Source organism: Gambusia affinis, linkage group LG08 (assembly GCF_019740435.1).
Source record: "Gambusia affinis linkage group LG08, SWU_Gaff_1.0, whole genome shotgun sequence".
NCBI classification, from domain to species: Eukaryota; Metazoa; Chordata; class Actinopteri; order Cyprinodontiformes; family Poeciliidae; genus Gambusia; species Gambusia affinis.
In genome coordinates, this window is record NC_057875.1 from 12,676,704 (window position 1) to 12,698,485 (window position 21,782).

Consider the following 21,782-nt stretch of genomic DNA (forward strand, 5'->3'; position numbering starts at 1 on the left):
AGTCCTAATCCAGAGGCTGTCTTAGTATTTCAACTAACTTTAGCTTTTTAGCTAATTTTAATTTATAAACTTTTGTGACCTTAGAGGTTAGTTTTGTAAACAGTGTTCTGCACACATTTCCAATACTCTTTGGGTGAAATTTTTGCATTGACTTATTCCATTGATTTTTGCTCTCCTCTTATACAGGTTTTCTATTTGCGCTTATCAGGTTTTTGTTTTATCCTGCTGATTCTGCAAGTCTTCTGCAGTTCATTTCAAATGCTTCTGCAATTTTCATTAAAATATTCAGCTTACAGCATTCACACTGCAATTTCGCAGGAAATGTAATTTCTTTTCTAGTTATACTGTTGTTTTGGAAGCACAAAGTTTAAAGCTTTGACCTGTAGGTATCAGTTAAGGTTAGAACTGTTTTACAGAGCGGCTAGTGTTATTACACCATAAGTATGTGTAAAAATATACATACATGGATACAGAGCTTAAATTAACATTAACATTTTATTTATATATGACAGTATGCTGATATTCAGATTCCTATCAAGGGTCAAAAGTGCAACAATCCAAGAATGTAATAGTTAATACATGTAAATATAAATTTTACATAATTATTTAAAATAAACTCAAGATATATTAATGGAATTAAAGTACATACATAATTAATAATGAGTACATTTGATGGTTAATCTACACATCATGTGAATTTCATTACTGGATAAATGTTAGTTCCTTCACTACATTTCTAAGAGACAATAATTTTATAAATGAATAAATACTCAAATACATAATGGATTTGGTCACTTTGCTGTACTATAAAATAAGTGAAATTGTAAATAACTAAATAATATGTTAAATATATATATTTTAATTACTTACATAAATGTAATTTGTCTATTTCAATCTTTAAAGGCAGATAGACTTTGCCACCAGGGGGCAGTGCTCACCTTACTAACTTTAGTTATAAAAAAAAATTACTTAATGTTACCTCGACAAAACATGTGTTTTGCCAAACGTGAATATATTTTTGTAAATATATTCTGTTTTATGGTTTATTTGTTGATGTATATTAGCTCTTTAGCATTCAGATATCTCGAACGATTTCATAAAATGTATAGAATCCTTCATTTTCAGTTATTTATAACATAAGCTAGAAGCCAGCAGTGAACAAATCAATCATCGTTTATATCAATAAACGATAAACGTCCTCTTTATGTTTTTGTCTAAAAATAACATAATAGTTTGCTTAATACTGAACTAAATTGGTTACAGAATACGTGTGACTATTTCATTTTTATTTATTTTAGAAATAAAATACTAAGTTGAAATGCAGTGTTATCTTTTTCTGGTAAAAAATAACCGAGTTGAATTTTAAGTTTAGTTCGAGAAGCAAAAAAGAAACAAAAAAAATGTCCCGTTCGTTCACATTTCTAGATTGACCTAATTTTGTGTCTATCGTATACTCTGACTATAGGAGGTGCTATTTCTTCTGCACGACTAATGTTCTGTCTTTTTTCCTCTCTAAACAAATATGAATGAACAAGAACACAGAAAATAAACACATATAAAAATTGTTTGTAGGTTGGATTAAAACAGTTATTATTATGAGAATTTTTTTTTCCTCATAATTTTGTGAACCCGATTTTGGAAATTCTGAGCAAGAAATTTCTGGGGAAGGTGTGGATAAGCTAATAATAATAAACAAAATAAAATAAATGTAGCATTTGTCTCTGCCACTAATTTTTCATTTTTATTATATGAAATATAAAATAAAAATTAAACCAAATTCTAAATTATTCTTTTCTTTTTTTAAATTTATTTATCTCAATTTTTATTTTACTGGTTCCTAGTTTTAAGAAAGAAGGCAATATATGCGTCATTCAGGTTCTCCTCTTGTTGGAAACAGGCAACAAAATTGAATCAATTAAATGTAAGTAACCAAACAACATTGTTCTGTTCAAACTATATGGTGAGGACTGTGTATGCAGCATATGATGTAGTTCACAGCTTGCAAATGCGCACTCAGTAACAACGTTCATCCTTCGACAACTTCGATGTAAAGGATCCGATTAAAAAATAGAATTCCGTATTATTTGAGATATATATACTTGCGCTACATTTTAAACCGAGGTAAGTGAGTTCTTTCAAACGAACTGAAGGCAATTTTACAATGGGAATTTCCATTTCAGATCCTGGCGTTGACTAGCGCTGAGAGAAGGTAGGTTTCAAAACATTAGCTCGGCTCTGCTGTCAATACAGCAAAACTCAACAAGCAGGGGTAATGTCATTGTAATATTATTAGCTATACATGGTTCAACGCTGGCGTTGTTAAAGCTCCTCGTAACACTGAAATGAATGAAGCGCTGCTAGAAGGTGGGTCCAGCCTTTTTAGGCCATTAGCAAGACCCGCCTAGCTAACGTTCCATCGCTGGGGTAGCAGTGGCGCTTTTTGTCACCGCCTTTTCAACCGACGTTCACACCGGGTGAACGTATCCGGTGTGGCGTTAATCACTCCGGGATGGAAACAGGACCTCGACACGGTAAACTTGTGACTTATTATTTCTTCATAATGGTTTGTAAATGACTTTGAACGAGAATTATGGTTAGAGGTAGCTATGTGGCTGTTTTATAATGTTGAACAGAATTGAAGAAAGACGCAACGCGCAAATTAGTCATCGCTGATTTGTCGTTTCCCTGTTAAGGGATTAGCCGACGCCAGCTAACTAGCTGAGTGCTAGCTGCTAACAAAGAGCCGTTGCTTCCCTTTGCTTTGTAATGTTGACTCGATGTTGCCATTTCAGACGGCAAGGGTGTCATTAATACAAAGCTAAAAATAAGAATGTACTAAAATATTTTATTTAGTCATCATTCGATTTTTTTTGGTTATTATTATTACGTTTGTGTATATTTTTGTATATCTGGATGGAAGCGCGACCAACATTTATCCGGTTTCTTTCTGTCATAATGGTTGCTTACGTTGGCCATAGCTGCTGCGGTGACAGGAAAAAGGTGATTAATATGTAACAACATTGTCACTGCTGGTTTGAACAACCATATCAGGGGACAGGATGCAAATCGTTTTTTGCTGTTACTGACATACCGACTAAAACGGATGTTTATACCGACAGATGCCGTGGTTTAATTTACAAAGATGTTTTATTGATCATATAAATCTTTGTTCTGCTCAAAATGTTTACTAACCTCCATCTTGAACATAGGCAATATAATATGTCATGATTTTTACTGGTGGCAGTAATTATTATCTGTCAAATGTTTTCTGGCAGCCACCTCTGGCTCCTAAAAGTAAAGCACGGGCTTTCAGTTTTACAAGAGGTTAAGTAATGTTTTTATATTTTTATCTATATACTGTAACAGTTAAGCAGATCCCATGACTTCAACGTGGATATTATTTTTAAAGTTGACTTTTGCAACATTTTTAGTCATGACAGTAATTACTGCATTTAAAAAAAATGAAAATGATCAGTTCAGTCTCATTAGCCCACTGTATTTTCCCCTCAGCTTTTTCTACTAGAAACAACTAAAAATATGTTTTTATCAATGAGAAAAAAGATCTGCGATATTGAGTTAAGTTTAAAATAAATAACCATAGGTAGGATTCATCAGGTTATTTTGTAACATTACAGTTTAAAATGAGGGAACAAATGTTTACCTAGAGTCAATTTATTCTGTCTTCATCACAACAAAATTGTGTATATTCTCTCAATACACATGGCAAAAGAGGCAGAGTTTACCCAGTTTAGAGTTTTCTTAACATAATAAGAGGGATGTGACAAACGATAAAATTTGTACTTAATTTTTTTTCCCAGCTTTAAAAAAACTACTGCAAAACCATAATGTTAACAATGAAGACAGTTTATTCTAAGACACCCACTGAAATGCAGTAAATACAGTTAAGGAAATTATGTTTGACAGCATTTGTTCAGATCCTTTTTTTGTCTCACTATCTCTAAATTTGTTTTAAAAAGAGTTTTCTATTAAATCTCAGCATCTGACATGATAAAACATGGGTGAAATAGCAAGGGCTTTATCTGTCATACATCATTCATGTCTGTGTACATTTTTGGCAAGTTTCAGATTAGTATAATGTACCTTGTCAACTGTTTTAAACTGTGTCAATGGGAGTTTTGCCTATGATTATTGTTTATAATGCTCAGGGCATAAAAAGTCATTTGTAAAAGTTGGACACAGTTCAGTTTTCTATTTTGTGCTGAGCTTTAGCAAGACAAGAGGTAGGCTTGAGGCTAAGAGATTATAGATTAATTCAATTTGTTGCCGAGTTTAGAGAAAAAAATTCCCTGTAACCCGGTTGCGGGGGCGTGTTGGAACAATTATGTTACTTTTGAAAAAATTCACATAATTCAAAATCGGACGCAAGATGAAATCTGATCTTCAACTTGAGGGAACTAGGAAAATGTGTAGTCAGTATTAAAATGACTAGTTCTGCAAAAATCCAATCTTCAACAAACTGTAAATGTAGTTTCTTTTTTTTAGGCAGATTTAAATAGACCAGTCTACTTGAAACATAATTTCTGAAGTCTACATAAATTGTATCAAGCTTCTCTGTGCTTCGGGGTTATGAAAGGTTAAGTTTATGTGTACTGTAAATTTTGCCTTATGCTAAACGATACAAATCTTGTTTACATTTGACATGATGTTGGTTACTTTTGAAATGTGTCGGGCCTAACTTTTGTTTTGGATTCTTTGTTGCAGCACAAAGTGGACTGGAGCGTATTAACACTGTTTGCCCACCCTGCTTTTGGGGAGATTGGTGCCTGTCGGAGGCTGTACACGCTGGGTCCTTGCCAATAATTCCTTATGCTTGAAAGAACCTTTTACAGGATGGATGATGTGGAACTAAAGAAACTTGTGTATCAACATCAATACTCTGCATTCTGTTGCGGTGTTCAGTGTTTTTCCATTGACAAGAGAACACCTCCCATTTTGCACCCCCAGTCCCTGCACTATATATATAAAGACAGTCTTTGAGCAATCAAAGGGGCAGCACAAGACAGATTTCAGTTTAGCCTTTTTGTTTTTGACTGCAGGTTAATACCACCTATCCAAGCCTATTGGGCAGTCATGGAAGTAAGCTTATTTTAATTTTTATTTACTGTACCCTCTTATTCTAAGCCCGGGTGGTGGGATGTCGGAAAAGCCAGACGACAAAATGGTGAAGTTCCTAGCCCCCCCTCAGAGAAGTGGAAATGGCCCCAGTTCTGGTTCAGATTCAATGATGGGTGATTCCCGGCCGGTGGAAGTGAGACGTCGACATCACACCATGGAGCGAGACCGATGTAACCCTGAACACCGTTTTTTACGTCGAAGTGTCATCAGTGATTCCAATGCCACAGCACTGGCCCTTCCTTTACCCAGCAAAATCCCCATCCCATTACCTCCACAAGTTCAGCCGCAGGAATTGGTCCCTCCGGAGCATAAGGCTGCTGCTACTCCCTTACTGAAGGTTGAACCCAGAAGTGATCAAAGTGAGAAGTCTGCCGATAATGGTAGAGAAAAACAACAGGGGAAAGAAACTGACATTGCCAAGGTAGACGTTTTGGGACAACAGTCTGCTGTTGCGCAAGACATTAGAGATGGAGAGATATTGATTGAAGCTCGCACTGCGCCATGTTTGGAGGCACATTTGCCTATTCGCAGAGAATCTGAGAGTGTCATTGAGGTGAAGGTTTCTCTTGAGAATGAGGGAGAGGAGGAGGATAAGGACTCTGCCAGGGCACGAGCCGAGGCAGAGCAAAGAGAAGCTGAGAAAAGGGTCCAGGATGACATCGAGGAGGCAGAAACCAAAGCAGTGGGAACATCACCGGACGGACGGTTCCTGAAGTTTGATATAGAAATCGGACGTGGTTCTTTCAAGACGGTCTACAAAGGCTTGGACACTGAAACCACGGTGGAGGTGGCTTGGTGTGAGCTGCAGGTATGCATAATTTAACTCTTAGTGTCGTTGCTTTTCAGAATGGTACTAATGTCATTCTGAGACATTTTTCATTTTAAAACAGGAAATGTCTGATACCTAATGCTTGTTCAATGATGCTGGGGTTTTCCCCTGTTTAAAGTGACCCCAGATGATCTTTGTTTTGAATTTGTGCCATTTTGAAACAAAACGTAATATCATTCACCATCAACTTACAGTCAAACACAAATAGTAATATATTGAATATAAACAGGAGTATTGGGACTCTACAATGTGGTGTGATGGGGATATTAAATATAGCAATGACAACTTCCCAGCTGTAGTATCTAGACACCATCACAAGACATACTATTATCTTGAAAGTATTAATTCATGAGACTTTGAATAAAACAGTATTAATAATACACATGATGTTATTGGCAATGATAGTCTATTATGTAATTAATGCATTATTCAATACCATTAGAGTTATGACTAATACAGCTCCTACTATCTATCCGATAAGCAGCATTAGGTCATAGCTAATGACCAGTGTGGCTTTTATTAAAAGGTTTCTGCAGGTGTTCAAGTATAAATCTACTTTTTGGCCTTAAAATGTCTTAAATCAGTTTTTAGATCTTAAATTTCTACATTTTTCCCTTCATTGTATGTACTTTGTTTTTATTTTTAAGCAATAGTATACCTGATGGCATTAATTTGTTCTCTTTGTTGTTTCCTTTTCTGGGACAAATCAAAGCAATCTTATTATTTGTGACCCACTTTTGTGCTACAGAAAAAGTGTTTATTTAATTAAGTGTGTCTTGAAATCAGGGATTTCAGTAGCTGATCATCTTATCAGAAGTATCTGTTTTGAAGCATAATGCGTTTAAAAGTTGTTGAAGCTCTGCAATCTTGCCAAATTGTCTTGCCACTCTGCTGTGAAGACGGTGGAGCCAGAAAGATTTCTTTCCACGTTGTTACCTGAACCCGAGTCGCTGTAATTTTCTTTTTGATAAAATGATAAGCCACCATTTCCTCTTAGACTGCTGTAGATTGAACTGCTCATCCGAGCATGGTAAAAACTTCCCTGTGTGAATGCAGCCTGGTCCGTGGTGGCTGACTGGATGGGGTTATTGCCTCAGAGGAATAAGACTTTATGGAAAGTCTTGCTTTTGTTAAATAGAGAAACCTCAGAAATCTGCCATTAACAGCGTTTCTTCTTTCTTAGACATGCACTGAGTTGTTGAAACACTGTAAAATAAAGGTTGAGTGGTTCAGGGACCTGCAGTTAAATACAGTCTAATAAATTCTGGACAGCTAAATAATAAGGGAGAGAAAATAAAATGTGAGAGTATATCCATAACCACATAATTGGCACTTTTTAAGATATAAAATAACAAACATTTCTGAAGTTATCTGCCTCTCTTCTACAAAGTGGGCCACAAAGATAAACTGTTTTACAAAATTGACCTTTGACCTAGATTCTTCAGGATCTCTTTTAGACCTCACTTTTTGTTTATAGATAACTCTATATAATTGTGGCTCTGCTGTCCGTCCTAACCGCCGCACAGTCCAAACTTTGACCTCCTTCACCACATGAACGTTTGGTTATAATGTTGAGCTTTCACCCTGTCATGACTGTTGTTGGCCTTCACACAGCAGCGGATAGAACCACAGTCTCACATGCAAGCTGGTTTCAGAACAATGTTAAGATTACAGACACGTGCCCCTCCCCCCTCACTTGAAGCAAATCGCACGCATGCTCAGTGCATTCCTGTTGCTAATGCTTGTGTGAATGCAAAACGGGTCACATTCCTCGGTGAGGAATCTCCTGTGTTTAGCACAGCAGGCTGACCTGCCAAGTCCTGGTAGTAAACCATCAGTCCATTCCCACCCTCTTAATTTCCTCAAAGAGGTTTTGATTTTTCTTCTCCTTTTTTTTTATTTTTTATAAATAAACCCAGTACCCTGGCAAGAAAAATCCACCCAGTTAACATGTTACTACTTGGCATGTTGGTATTTACCACAGTGATTGATTGTCTCACTTGAAGTTGCTCTCTGTCATTAAAGATAGATTATAACATTAAAGGTAGTATTAAGTCTTCATAGGTTGCTGAAATAGCAGTTTTGTAAAGGACAGCTGGAATTACACAAGATTTTGATGCGGTGGTAATTTATGAAAACTGGCCTAAATGATCAACGTGAGAATAATTTTGCAAACGGTCTTGTATTTTTGGGAATGTATGGATTTGTTAAATCAGTGTAAGACTTTTGGCTTTAAGTTTAAATTCTATTGAAAACAGTGGTATGAGGGAGAGTATGTGAATAAGACCACATATTATCACTGCTGAGTCACATTCAGTCTCACTCTTTGACTCCACGTTGCCTTTCTGTATTGTGAAATAATTTATTGTTTCAGGACTAGGTTCTCTGTATTACAAAGCCATGGTGTGAAAAGAGAGTAATAAACCTGAGAGCTGGCCACAGAGGTAGTCAGAACGACTGTGACTCATAGAGGTCTGCTACCTGGTGACTGACTGGTTGGAACCTGAAAAGTCTGATCTTATTCTGATTACTGAACACACTTGCTACCATGTCTCTCTAGCCACAAAAGCCTTTGGTGTGGACACTAGTGTTGAGCAAAGAAGATAAGTTTATTTATGATTGGATGCATTAAAGCTAAAGTCGGAGAAAGAAATGCTATTTAAAAGGAATCTGTATTATTCTTTTATGATTCTTGGAGACATTTCTGTGGATTGTTCAGTTTGTGTTAAAGCAACAATTTAAGTAGATAACTGTAAGACTATACAGACTCAGAGTACAGAGATGTTGCTCTACTTTATCTTCTTGAGATTTCAACATTTTGGAACATGCTGGATTTAGACATGTTGCCAGCCTTTTGCAAAATGCAGAGTTCAGTGTCTCATCTAGGGAATACATACAGACTGCTGCGATAGTAATGCTAACTGCACTAATTGTTAACAAGAGATTCTAAAGGCAGTTAGAAATGTGTCTTGGCAGAGACTAGAATCAATATTTTCAATGCTATTATAAATGTCTATATCATAGGTTTTCAAGAGAAATTGAAATAAGTTAAAGTCTGTATCAACAGATCAAAGTTTTCTAAGACCTTTGTCCAGAAATTGGCCACAAAAGTCTGATTTGTGCATTCTTTTAAGGAGATACAAAACTTGCAAACTAATCTTGTTGCATTTGCCGTAATTCAGGACTTAATAAAAACGCCGACTAGTTGAAATATGAATAAAAAGTTATTTTAGCACTGACATGAAACAAGCTCACCATCTAATTTTGTTGCTGGTTGTCTCGGTTTGTTGTTAAATGAATTCACCAACTCCACTTCCCTCTCTTCAGCCCCTGCAGCTAGTTTGCTTAAAATCACTGATCTAAAGCTGCATTGTTTTACATCTGAAAATCCAATTTGTCAAAATCCTCAAGAGTTTCTAGACCAACACCCTTCTTTACTTACTCATGACCACACTCATTTGTTTTGTATCTCATGTTGCTGGCATGTCTGAACAATAAGTAGGTCACCAAAGAGAGGAAGTTGAGGGAAAGGGGAATAAATTTAGGAACCTCCCCTTTCCTCCCCACTCATGCAGTTTCATATGCGTCATCTTCCCAACTCGTTCTCCTTCTCCTAACTGTAGCCATACTTTAGAGATTAGGGAAACCTCAAGATTTCTTCAGAGACAATGACACGTCTGTCCAAGTAGCTGAAGGGATCTGCTGAAGGTGTCGCACTAAACTCAACTACGATTTATCACTGATCATAATTGTTTGTTGCTGGGAGGCTTACCATAAGAGTGTTACTAGATTTTAGATTGTAATATTTTAGAAAGTATTGTTTAAAAATTATCAAGTGAAATCCAGCATAAGCATTTTCAAACCAGACACTTTAAGTGAGCATTCAGCAATTTACTGTTTGTAACACAGCAATGGTAAAACACGTGGGTCAGTTTAACAAAAAAAAAAAAAAAAAACGGTTTAGTTTTGAGCAGAAAGGTGAGCTGATAGGATTAACTTCTAAGTAAAGTCTTGGTTCTCCTTCTGACTGAACTATGTGGGAGGCCATGACATGACCTTTTAACCCAAATGCCACCAATGACTAACCCAGCTTTTAAGAAAACAGCTGTCGTTAAAACAGCAACTGTGAAACTGGGACACTTTTAGTATTTACTTATAATGGCAAATATTCTGGTGACATTATTCTGGCAGGAAGTATGAGAAAGTGGTTTTGATTTGAACACAGCTGTGCAAGATACAGTCATTAAACTTTACAGACATAAAGGAAAGTCAAATAAGGCCATTAATGAGTGATCTGACCTATGGGTATAGAATAAAAATGAAAGATGGAGAAAAAGCTCCAGCACACTTTCATATCTTGCCGTGGCTCTAGATTTTTTTTTAAATTTTTTTCAAGACTTTTAATTATCATTCATTTTGGAGAAACTTGTTCTGCTGGGGTCCGGCATTCAGTTTCTAAAATTTGGGGAAATTCCATCTTTTAATACAAACCAGGGCATGTTCTGCTTATGGTTTAAATTTACGAAGGTTTCTTTTTTTGTTTGGTTGCTTGGCAGAGAAACTTAACATTATACAGCTACTTGATGACACTGAGATGACTATACTTGTAATGACCAACAGAATAGTCCAAAACAGCAAAGTGTACAATTTACTTTGGTAAATTGTATACTTTAACTTTAGACAAGAGTGGTACTTCCTTGAGTAGTTTTATTTTTAACACCTTAAAATCTGTTCAATGTTGAAAATTTGTGAACTGATTTGTGCTGGCTTGTTTTTTGCTTACAATTGATCTGCAATTACAGAGGTTTTTACACATGTATTGTAAAACGTCATACTGATAACGGTATCCATTTATCTACACCATCATTAATGGATTTTTTACTTTAAACTTTATCCCAAAGTAAGTTAAGAGCAAAGCTTCATCAGTCACTTGGTGTTTGCATGATCGCAGGCCTTTTTCCCCTCAGTCTATTTTTGGACTGTTAGATTATTTATGAAAGTCTTTGCCTAGAAGCAGTGCTTTCTCCTCCACTTTGTAGTTAACAGTGAATGTGATTTACATTAGATAAAATTGCTTTGGATCTGAAAGATTATTATTATTATTATTATTGCTGTTAGACATATTGAAAACATACAAAAATAACATAAATGCTTAAAGGCATGTTCTGGTTTTTTCCTAATATGAAACCAAACCCTTGTAAATCTTCATACTTGTTTTCATATAAAATACATCAATCAGATAATCCAGATTATCTCATAAAGAGTCAATGGCAACATTATTTACCTGACTTTCTGTCTCCACTTTCAGCAAGTTGAAGGTGAAGACTTTGAAGTTTTTAGGCAGGATGTAATAGTTTGAACTTGAAAGAAAGGATCGGTGGAGTAAATTTCTTTGCTTGAAAGAAATTTGGTTATTTACAGGTTTGTTCTTTGTAATGGGGGATTTATTAGTGCAATGATTATTATGTGATCTCAGATTTGTGATCCCTATCCTTTCTTTTGGTTTTGTACACAGCCTTGGAGCTTTGAGAATGATGGGGCATGCTGCTGTAGATATTTTGCATTTTTGCTTTGACATGGTGAGCAGAGGAGAAGGGGGACCCATGGCCCCACTAGATAAATAGATACATTTTCTACAAAGTAGGTCAGTTGGTCTAGTTGCCTGATGTCTCACTCACCGTTTCCTGGTGTTTCTTTGACTAACTCATTAATTTTCCCAACTCGGCTTCCAAATTGCTCTTTGACATTAAAACTCAAGACATCTCCACAGTGAAAGCTGTGATATAAGTTTATTTATTGTATGTAATACCAGTAATGTTTTGTAATGTCAAAGTCTTCTTTTCTTTAATAGTCAAACATTCAGTTTGCTCTTCCAGACGGATTGAATATGCTGGCAGCTTGGCTTAAGGCCAGTTGTCCAGGGTCTTGAGGTCTTTGGCTGCTGGGTTTCTCACGACTTGTTCAACTGCATCGGGTTTACTGCTCTCTAGTCATGCATAATCTAAATGTGGGTCATGCTAGAAATTGCTCCTGAAACTTGATAGAAGTTGTTTCACGTGTTTAAAATTTTTGGGGTTAATGGGCAGAACATCAAAGACTTCTAGTACTTATGCTTTAAGATGTTAATTGATTTTGAATATATGTTTTATATATTAAAGAAATGCATTTTGTCATAATATAAATAAGTGCAGCTACTCATAAAATACAAAAGCTAAAATCTTAACAACATATTCTGATTTTGTGAACAAAGTCATTTTGTGTCTAATCTTATGATTTTATTTCATTTTGATTTGAACTTTTATTCTGTTTTTGATTATTCTTCATAGATGCATAAAGCAACTTTTTATTTTTTTTAATTTTATCTAAATCCATGATTGCACTTCTAATTTGGTTTGCATGAATTCAAGGGTAAACCTCAACACATTCTTTGTGTTTCACAGCCTTTGCCAGAGAAAACAGAAATGCATTCCTCTGACCACAGCTGCACACAATTACATTTTTGGTTCATGAAGACACTATATCCTGTGTCCAACTTTTTCAAAAAGAAGCTTCACAGTATTTATGAAAATTGAATTAATGGTGTTTATATGGCGAACATCACTGTAACGTCATACATGTACAGTCATGAATTGTTGTGGTGCTGAGGTTCTGAAATGTTAAAATGTTTCCTTTTGGTTTTGTGTGTAGGACCGTAAGCTGTCGAAGACAGAGCGGCAGCGCTTTAAGGAGGAAGCGGGGATGTTAAAGGGACTACAACATCCCAACATTGTTCGCTTTTATGACTCCTGGGAGGGACCTTCCAAAGGAAAGAAGTGCATTGTTCTGGTTACAGAACTGATGACCTCTGGTACACTCAAAACGTGAGTCTCACTACCGATGGACTTAAAAATGTGAAATCAATAGAACTCATGTTCTTACGAAATGTTTTGCCTTAACTCATTGTAAAAATTAGATTTTGGGGCAAAGTTTCTATTTCTGTAGCATGCGGAAATACAAAACGTCAAGTACGACTAATTCCTACGTTGTTTTAAGTACAGATCAAAATGTACTCGATGTACATCTGCGGCATTATCTTTTACTGAGAAGTACAAAGAAGAGTGCAGCTCCTATCATTCGTTGCTCAGTGCATATAACAGGCTTTGAAGAAATAATGATTTGTTCTCTCGCAGATATCTGAAGCGGTTCAAGGTGATGAAAATCAAAGTGCTGCGCAGCTGGTGTCGACAAATCCTCAAAGGACTCCACTTCCTTCACACTCGAGCTCCGCCGATCATCCACAGAGACCTCAAATGTGACAACATCTTCATCACAGGCCCGACGGGATCTGTTAAGATTGGAGACCTGGGACTGGCCACCCTGAAGCGCGCATCCTTCGCCAAGAGTGTTATAGGTATGAACTCAGAATCACTTCAGCCTCCTTATCCCTGTGGGACGGTGTCTTTCTCTGAAGTTTTGAACACTTTGTCTTTATGAAATTGCTATTTTTCTGACAATGTGGTTTAAAAACAGACCACAGTGTTTCAGCTGTCTCTCAAACAAACCACAGCTCAAATGGAGGCCATATATGGCGGCAGATTTGCACATAGCTTTTCCTCCTCGCAGACTCATATTTGATCAATGTACAGAGCATTTCTGTTCTATGTCTGTTAAAAAAAAGTCTTTTTTCCAGGCATCTACTGACTGTAAGTAGCGCCTAATGTTTCTCCTACTTTTAACTATTAATATTAAATATAACAGTAGTTGTCATGCCTTCTTTCAGGCTCTAGGTATTTGTGTCTTAGACTGATCTTTGTCCTGTGGTTTGGAAATATGTGGTCTGTTTGCCAGTTGTACATATATTGTTTAACATCTCTTTCTATGGGTTTGCTTCAACAGGTTTTGTTTTATTTCCCCCCTAGTTTTTGTCTCTTGCTATCTATAAAATTATTGCAGGACTGCAGAGTTTTTGTTCCATCTTTCTGTCCAGGGAGCTCTCTCCACTTTGCCTCTGTCGGCATTTTGTCTTTTTTTTCTTTTTTTTTCCCCCTTCCTATTTATTTATTTTTATTTTATTTTTATTTTATTTTATTTTCACATTCTTGAGTATGCTTTTAAAATGTAGGCTCTAGCCTCAGCTGTGCCCCATTCTGCTGTTTGGAATGAATAGGGTACTGCTGGTCATTGAGTAAGTATCTTTTATGGGCCTGGTAAGTCTTAATAGTGTGCTGTATATGCATCAATATCAAAACCAATTACAATCAAATACCTAAATGAGTTTTTCTGTGTCAGACCTGAGACTGAAGCTAAAATAACGAGTTTAGTGAGGCTGGTGGGCAGGACACACTGTTCAGCTCTGTAAATAGCTATGGGATGTGTTTTTGTCGGCCTTCCCTGTAACACCTTCCTCCTGCAGGTCAGGATGATGTGGTAGGTTAGACTTTGAGAGGTGAGTGTACTGCAATGAGTAAACTTAACACTGTTTTTTTTCTGTGGATAAGGTTTTGACAAAAGTTACTTCCATAGCTAGGTTTACCGTATTTTCACGACCATAAGGCGCACATAAAAGTCTTAGATTTTCTTCAAAATGTGAGGTGCGCCCTATAGTGCAGTGCGCCCTGTGTGTGTTGTAAGGCGGACGTATTAGAGAACACCATGAGAACGTTAAAGGGTGAAGTGGGCGTGGATTGTGTATAAAAGAACGGGTATGTGCGTTATGCAGAACATTGTTGTTTTAACAACCCCTAAAAATGGCGAAGAGACACGCATATGAAGCTCAGCTTAAACTGAAGGCCATCAGCTGGAGGAACATGGGAATCGTGCAGCCGCAAGAGAATTTAAGATTAATGAATCTATGGTTCGCAAGTGGAGGAAGCTGAAAACGAGCTCCGACAGGTCAAGAAGACGCAGCTGAGGTCCGTCTTGGTGCTTTCGTTTCATGAAACGGTGCCATTTTTCCATCCGGACCAGGACTACGGTAGCGCAGCAACTTCCAGCGGATTATAATGAAAAGCTGGCCGCCTTCCGCTCCTACTGCCGCAAACACATCGCCGACAAACACATCCAGCCCAGCCACATCACTAACATGGACGAGGTGCCGCTCACTTTCGACATCCCGGTGAGTCACACGGTGGAGAAGAAGGGGACCGCCACGGTAGGGATACGCACAACGGGGCACGAAAAGTCTTCGTTTACTGTTGTGCTTAGCTGCCATGCTAATGGACAGAAACTGCCGCCTATGGTGATTTTTAAGAGAAAGACTTTGCCTAAAGAGAAGTTTCCAGCAGGGGTCATCATTAAGGCTAATGAAAAGGGCTGGATGGATGAGGAAATGATGAAAGAGTGGCTGAGGGTGGTGTATGTAAAGAGACCAGGTGGTTTTTTCCACGCATCACCATCGCTGTTGGTCTGTGACTCCATGCGTGCCCATCTCACACCCGATGTCAAAAAACAAGTAAAGCAAATGAACTCTGAGCTTGCTGTTTTCCGGAATGAATACAACCGCTTGTGTCAACGTTCAAAGTCAGGCTGCTGGGCGATGGATGACCGATGGAACCACAGTTTCACCAAGAGTGGAAGGCCTTACAATATATATAGGAAAGTGAGGACTTCGAGGCGTTTGACTGATGACATTACCGGTAAAACATTGATGATTGATGTTAGTACTTTGTAATTAATACTTAAATAAAGCACAACCAAAATCAGTTTTGCTTCCACTCTATTTTTAAATACACACTTGTATGCTTGTGTGTGTGTTGTTGATGTAAAACCCGCGCCCTATAACACGGTGCGCCTTATGTGTGTGTTAAATACAGTAATGGCACACAAAACTGAGACTGCGCCTTTTAGTACGGTGCGCTCTATGGTCGTGAAAATACGGTAGTTTTATTTCTTTTACAGAGCAAATTGGCACGATCCTGAGTACCTATAATTTCACTGCAGCTGTTGGAAGCAATTTTCTTAAATGAGAGCTAATTATTGAGCACTGTGAATATGAATTCCTGCCAAAAAGTGTGTCCTGCACACTAGCTACCTCAGTCCCACACATATATACATATATGTCCCATCATGTCGAGGTCTTACACAGACAAACACGTGCAATCCTCTCTACAGTCTAACTGAGCTCAGCTTCCCCCTCCTTTTTTGTTTTCTCTCTTTTTTTTTTACTTTCCTTCCCCCTTTTTTTATTTCTCTCCTCCAACTTTCACCTCACAGATTCTACTCCAGGAGATGTCAGCGGGCCCATCATTCTTCTCATCCTCCTCTTCCTCAACCCCGTCCGATGGGTTAGAGGAGCAGAGGAGCAATGGGTTATGAGAAGCCCACACAGTCAGTAAGGGAGTTCGAGAGTTCTGAATAGTTGTTTTGATTTAAGGTACCCCTGAGTTCATGGCGCCTGAGATGTATGAGGAGAAGTACGACGAGTCAGTGGATGTTTATGCCTTTGGAATGTGCATGTTGGAGATGGCCACCTCCGAGTACCCGTACTCAGAGTGCCAGAACGCTGCACAGATCTACCGCAGAGTTACCAGCGTAAGTCGTCTTGTCAGCAATATCACGTCTCTGCCATGCCTTCACCTCCTCCTCTGTGCCACGAAGACTTGTGTCTCTGGAGTAATTCTGAATTCCCACCTACACATTTTTGAATTCATTTTCCGTTTCTATTGACCGGTATCTTCCAAGAAGGGAATTAGCTTTTATTTTCCCCCCACCAGAAAACCCCGTCCTTTTACATCATCCTGTTTTGCTTTCTGTTTTCTGTTGATATAACTTCTTTAAGTTTGCTATAATAAACCTAAAGTTATGAGGTGAGACATTGAAGGTTATTAGATGATTCACAAAGAAGCCGTGCTGTTTATCTACAAGATAAAATTAGTAATCAAATCCTTTCCTACCAGAAGAAGCTACATCGGAGAACTGCATAGTTTTAGTCTTATTCATGCAGGTTGTTGGCAAACTGCTGGAACGCAATGTAAGTTATGAGTCATTCATATTTCTCGCATAAGGAGGTTAAACCTGTTGCTTTCATTTAAAAAATTTTTTTTTTTTTACTGTAATCTCTTTTTCCACGTCTCATCAACCATCTATGTCTGTACCCCCTCCGTCTCCACCACTCGATATTCTTTAACGTCTCTCCCCTACTCTAAACGTCTTCTGGGTAATTCTGCTTTATTTGGATGCTAAACCTTTAATGTTGAATGTAATAGACTAGATGTTTTGGGGGTTTTTCCACTTTCTCAACCCCAATACAAGAATTCAAATAAATGCTTTTGTGTTTTTGGGAGAAAAAAAAATTCCAGCAAGATACAAAAATTTATTTAGACTTGAAAAATTCCAGCTGTAGAAAGTGTTTTTCATTTAGAGTTCTGTGTTTTCTCTAGGGGGTGAAACCGGGCAGCTTTGACAAGGTGGCCATTCCTGAGGTGAAGGAAATCATTGAGGGTTGCATACGTCAGAACAAAGATGAGAGGTCTCAAACTTTAGAAAATCCCCATATTTATGTTAGATGTCTTTCTTCTAAAACTTTGGGGTTTTCATTTACTCACTAATTTTTGTCCATTTAGGTACTCCATCAAAGATCTTCTAAACCATGCCTTCTTCCAAGAGGACACTGGCGTACGTGTGGAGTTGGCTGAAGAGGATGACGGGGAGATGGAGGCAATCAAGCTGTGGCTGAGAATTGAGGATATAAAGAAACTGAAGGGGAAGTACAAAGACAACGAAGCTATAGAGTTTTCTTTTGACCTCAACAAAGATGTCCCAGAAGATGTGGCTCAGGAAATGGTAAATTGAACGTATTTTAATGCTCTGAACAGCCTTTTCACGCCTTTCCTTTCAAGGCCGGGCTGTCTTTGTTGCTCATTGGTTTCCATTGTGCCTCTGTGTGTAAAGGCAACATCGCAAATATATGACTGTAATTAAAGACGATGGCATCTTGCACTGATATGTCAGATTCTGTGTGTGGAAATGCTGCAGATTGAGAATCTGTTTTTATTTCTGACTTAAATATCTCATCTTCCTGCTGCAGGTTGAATCTGGTTATGTTTGTGAAGGAGACCATAAGACCATTGCAAAGGCCATAAAGGACAGGGTGTCTCTAATCTCTCGCAAGAGGGCACAGAGGCAGCAGGTGTGTTCCAAGCTTGTTGTGATGTTTTTCATCTACTTTAAGCACATTCTTGAATTCTTGAAGCAATCTCAGAATTAAAGTACACTACCTAGGAAAAGTACTCGCACCTCTTTAACATTACCACATTTTGTCACATTATAGCCACTAACTTCAATGTATTTTGAGATTTTATCTAATACACCAACTCAAACCAGCACATATTGTGAAGTGAAAGGAAAAGGATACATGGTTTTCATTCATTTCTTTATTTACAAATAATCTGAAATCTGATGTCTCCAAATCAAATCCAATTCCACTAGTTGCCTTCAGATTTGACCTAATTAGCAAAGAGAGTAAACAAACGGCATCAAGAAGAATAAGCAACCTGTCAGACAGGGATAAAATAGTTTATAGGAGGATTTGGTAATAAAACAGTAGTCCAGTCTTGGAACATCTTATTGAGCTCTGTTCAGACCATCATCTATTAACAGAGTATAGAACAACAACAAACCCACAAAGACCTCTAAGCTGAAGCCAGGCTAGGAGAGAATTAATTAAAGTAATCTCCCAATAACTAGTTGTAACATACAAAGAGCTGCAGGTGGAAAAATCTGTTCATGTTTTCATTAATCTGGTGAAAAGAAAAGTCCACAAGAAATCTTGTTTGCAGGCTTCCAAATGCCATGTAGGACATGGCAACCAGAGGAATAGATTAGACTTTGGTAGCCTTCATTCTACACACTCTGTGTAGCAGAACACTAACTGTGCACTTAAGTGTGAATACACTATCTCAGCTGTAAAGTGTTGTGGTGGCAGCATGATGATTTGGGAATGCTTGTTGCCAGAACAACAAAGCTGGCCCAAATTTATGGGAATGGAGATACACACAGGTCAGTGCTAAAACAAAACCTGTTAATCATTGCAAAACGAGCAGAGCTTCACCTTCCATCAGTAAAATGTTCAGTTGAAGCTCCATCAATGCATGAAAGTATTACAGTACAAGAGTCCAGACCTAATGTCATTTAAGAAATCAGGTCAAGATTATAAATTCACATTTAAAAATGGTTTACATTGAGGCTGAGCTTTCAGCTTTGAGGAATGTTTCAAAGAAAAGTGGGTTAAAATCTCTCTATAATTATGTGCTATGATGCATTAGTCACATGTAATCAAAATAATAAAATGCATTGAAGTGTGTGGTTACAATGAACAAAATGCTAAAAAATGTTCATGGTGTATTTTCACAAGGGAGTAAATGTGCAACTTGTTCTTGCTTCCATCAGCATGAAGGGAGGTTTTTTATTTTTTATTTTTTTATTAAATGAATATTCACTCAGTATTTGGTCAATTTTCCTAAAGGTCCGAGAAGATCAGGAGAAGAAACGGCTTGAAGAGGAAGTGCAGAGCCACTCTTTGCCGCCACAACAGCAAGTAGGCCAGCAGTCGGGTCTGGAGGTGTCTCAGTCACAGCCGGTGCCGCAGCCTGCAGCCTATGTGGCACCCCAACCTACCCAGCACAGCACACAGATTAGCGGCCAACCAGCATCGCAGCAGAGTATTCAGAGCTCAAGCTACAGTACTGCTCAGTCGACTAATGTCACTGGGATGTCCCAGGGTGTTCCTCAGCCAGTTTATGTTCCTCAGTCGAGTGGACAAGTCCAAGTTCCTATTCAGGGACAGAGTGTCAGTGGCATCCAGCCAGAGTCTGAAGAGTCTGAGTCGGACCAACATCTACAACAGACTGGAGGAGGTACAATTACTCAATCTGAGAGACCATAATAATTAGATTATTTTTAAAGGTTTGTGATTACCAACCAGTTCACCTTTTTGTCTCTTGTCCAGCTCGGGATCTGGCGGACAGATTACCTGGTTCCTCCGCCCTTCCTGAGGCGCTGCCTCCTCAGCCTAACGTACCCTACACTTCTCCAAATCAGCATCTTCAGCTGCAGCCGTCATGTTCACAGATGCAAAATGAGTCGATTTCAACGGTGAGAAAATACAAGAAAGATTCTCCTACTTAAACTCTCGCTTTATCTTTAGAAGAGTTGAAGGCACATCTTCGTTTTTGTGTCTGAAGGACCTGTTGGCAGATGCTATTCACAAAAATTTTACAGGTTTAATAAATCTCTTAAAAAGAAAACTATACTGGTCATGATTTTCTGAATATAGATAAGAAATGAGACAAATTAGGAATATTTTGTTTTGAGCTCAAACTAAAGTGAAGCTAAAAAAGACAGGCATAGCTCAAGGTGAAAATGAGACTATTGTCCCCACGGTAACCTAAATGAAAATATGAAAATGTGCTTTTTTTTTTCCTCTTCTGCTTGCCTTGTTATGTCTTAAAGCACTGAAAGAGTTATTAATATATCAGCAAAAAATTTTTTTGCAGTATCTCTTAATATGCAAGATATATTGCTCTTTTACAAAAATAGCCAGTTAGCTGTAATCTGCATCCAGTACTTATGGGATCTTTTTCCACCCCAGGTGCAAGCCGTTCAGCCTGAAGTGGTTCCTAGTGCGCCAACCAACTTGTCGGCTTCAATGACGCCTCCACAGGTATAATTTCGGATATCACATCATTATGACTTTGAAGAGTAATTGTGAAATCTGAAACTGTTTTTTCACAGAGTTTTTGCTTTGGCCAGATCTATTGTTTATAGAATAATAGCTTGGAGAAATTTTCTGGACACACCCTCTTTCTCTGAACTAAGCCTTTCAAAGTAAAAGCTCATTTGTTTAGGTGGTTGTCGATTAACAAAATCCACACTCCCTGCTTGAGGTGCTGGTTTAGGCAGCGGGATCATAACTTTCCTGTCCGGTTTCTCTCCCCCTCCATTAACTTGACTTTTGTCTTCAGTCTGCCACACTTACCTTGTGCTTTTGTTTTTTTGTTTTTTATAGTACGGAGTTTACTACCCACCATTGCCTCCCCCTCAGGTAGATAAAATGTACCTTTGTCCTGCTACAGCCTTTTAATACGTCCTCAGTCTAAAGAGTAACATGTTCAGGGAAACTAAAGGAACACGTTCATACTAATCTGTAGACTCCTGTAACTGTCTACTGTAGTAGTTGTAGTGGTTCTAGTTTAAAGAAATCATTTTTAAAAACTGCACATAAGATGCTTAGTTTTTCCACTTAGCAACCCCCTGACCCTAGTGTCGGATAAATGAATTGTGTAGCAATGTTATCCAACAGGTAAGTGCGTGTGACTTTAAAAGAGCGCAGAGGAAATCTCTGACAGATGTACTGTAGATTAGTGAGCAACCAGGCCTTCACAAGGTGCCCTAAATACCTGTATTGCTGCATTCTTCCAGTTTGTCTTTTAATGGCGCTCCTGTCCAGATGTCTTTTTTTGTTCCTGGTCTTCGATGTATATTTCCTTTAATATGTTTATATTCTCTCTCAACAAGCCCCTGTGTCCTGCTATGTTTCTTTCCAGCCCCAGTTGGAGAGCAGCAGCACACTGGCCCAAACTCCGAGTGGAGCTCAGCATCCCCAGGTGACACACAAACCTCTCCTGCTACTGCTTTACATGCATTTTAAATCTTGTTTTAACCTGTTTTTAAAATGTATATATATGAGTCATCCATATTATAGTCATTAGTAAACTAACATACATAAATAATGAGTGAAATTAATGTTTTGATTTTGGTCTCAAACATCAAAAAGCTCTTGTTTGCAAGGAATATAGCACACATTTGGCTGCAGTATATGCATTTTATTCAGACTTCCTAC

At 37.9% G+C, this 21,782-nt stretch overlaps 1 protein-coding gene across 5 annotated transcripts in view; it reads left to right on the plus strand.

Annotated features, from left to right (window-relative positions):
• Positions 1-1,980: 1,980 nt before the first annotated feature.
• The window catches only part of LOC122835849 (serine/threonine-protein kinase WNK1-like), a 30,277-nt gene continuing 10,475 nt past the window's right edge, over positions 1,981-21,782 (plus strand). For 2 of the 5 annotated variants that reach the window (XM_044125260.1, XM_044125262.1), the window contains exons 1-13: positions 2,276-2,531; positions 4,723-5,944; positions 12,653-12,825; positions 13,135-13,355; positions 16,317-16,474; positions 17,323-17,411; positions 17,506-17,725; positions 17,970-18,071; positions 19,407-19,797; positions 19,890-20,035; positions 20,532-20,603; positions 20,949-20,984; positions 21,487-21,546. In XM_044125260.1, the coding sequence (XP_043981195.1) occupies positions 5,156-5,944; positions 12,653-12,825; positions 13,135-13,355; positions 16,317-16,474; positions 17,323-17,411; positions 17,506-17,725; positions 17,970-18,071; positions 19,407-19,797; positions 19,890-20,035; positions 20,532-20,603; positions 20,949-20,984; positions 21,487-21,546 (2,457 nt within the window). In that variant the 5' untranslated portion in view covers positions 2,276-2,531; positions 4,723-5,155. Of the gene's footprint in view, positions 2,122-2,275; positions 2,532-4,722; positions 5,945-12,652; positions 12,826-13,134; positions 13,356-16,316; positions 16,475-17,322; positions 17,412-17,505; positions 17,726-17,969; positions 18,072-19,406; positions 19,798-19,889; positions 20,036-20,531; positions 20,604-20,948; positions 20,985-21,486; positions 21,547-21,782 lie in introns of those variants that run through there. The other 3 variants (XM_044125261.1, XM_044125264.1, XM_044125263.1) reach the window with 3 other exon arrangements.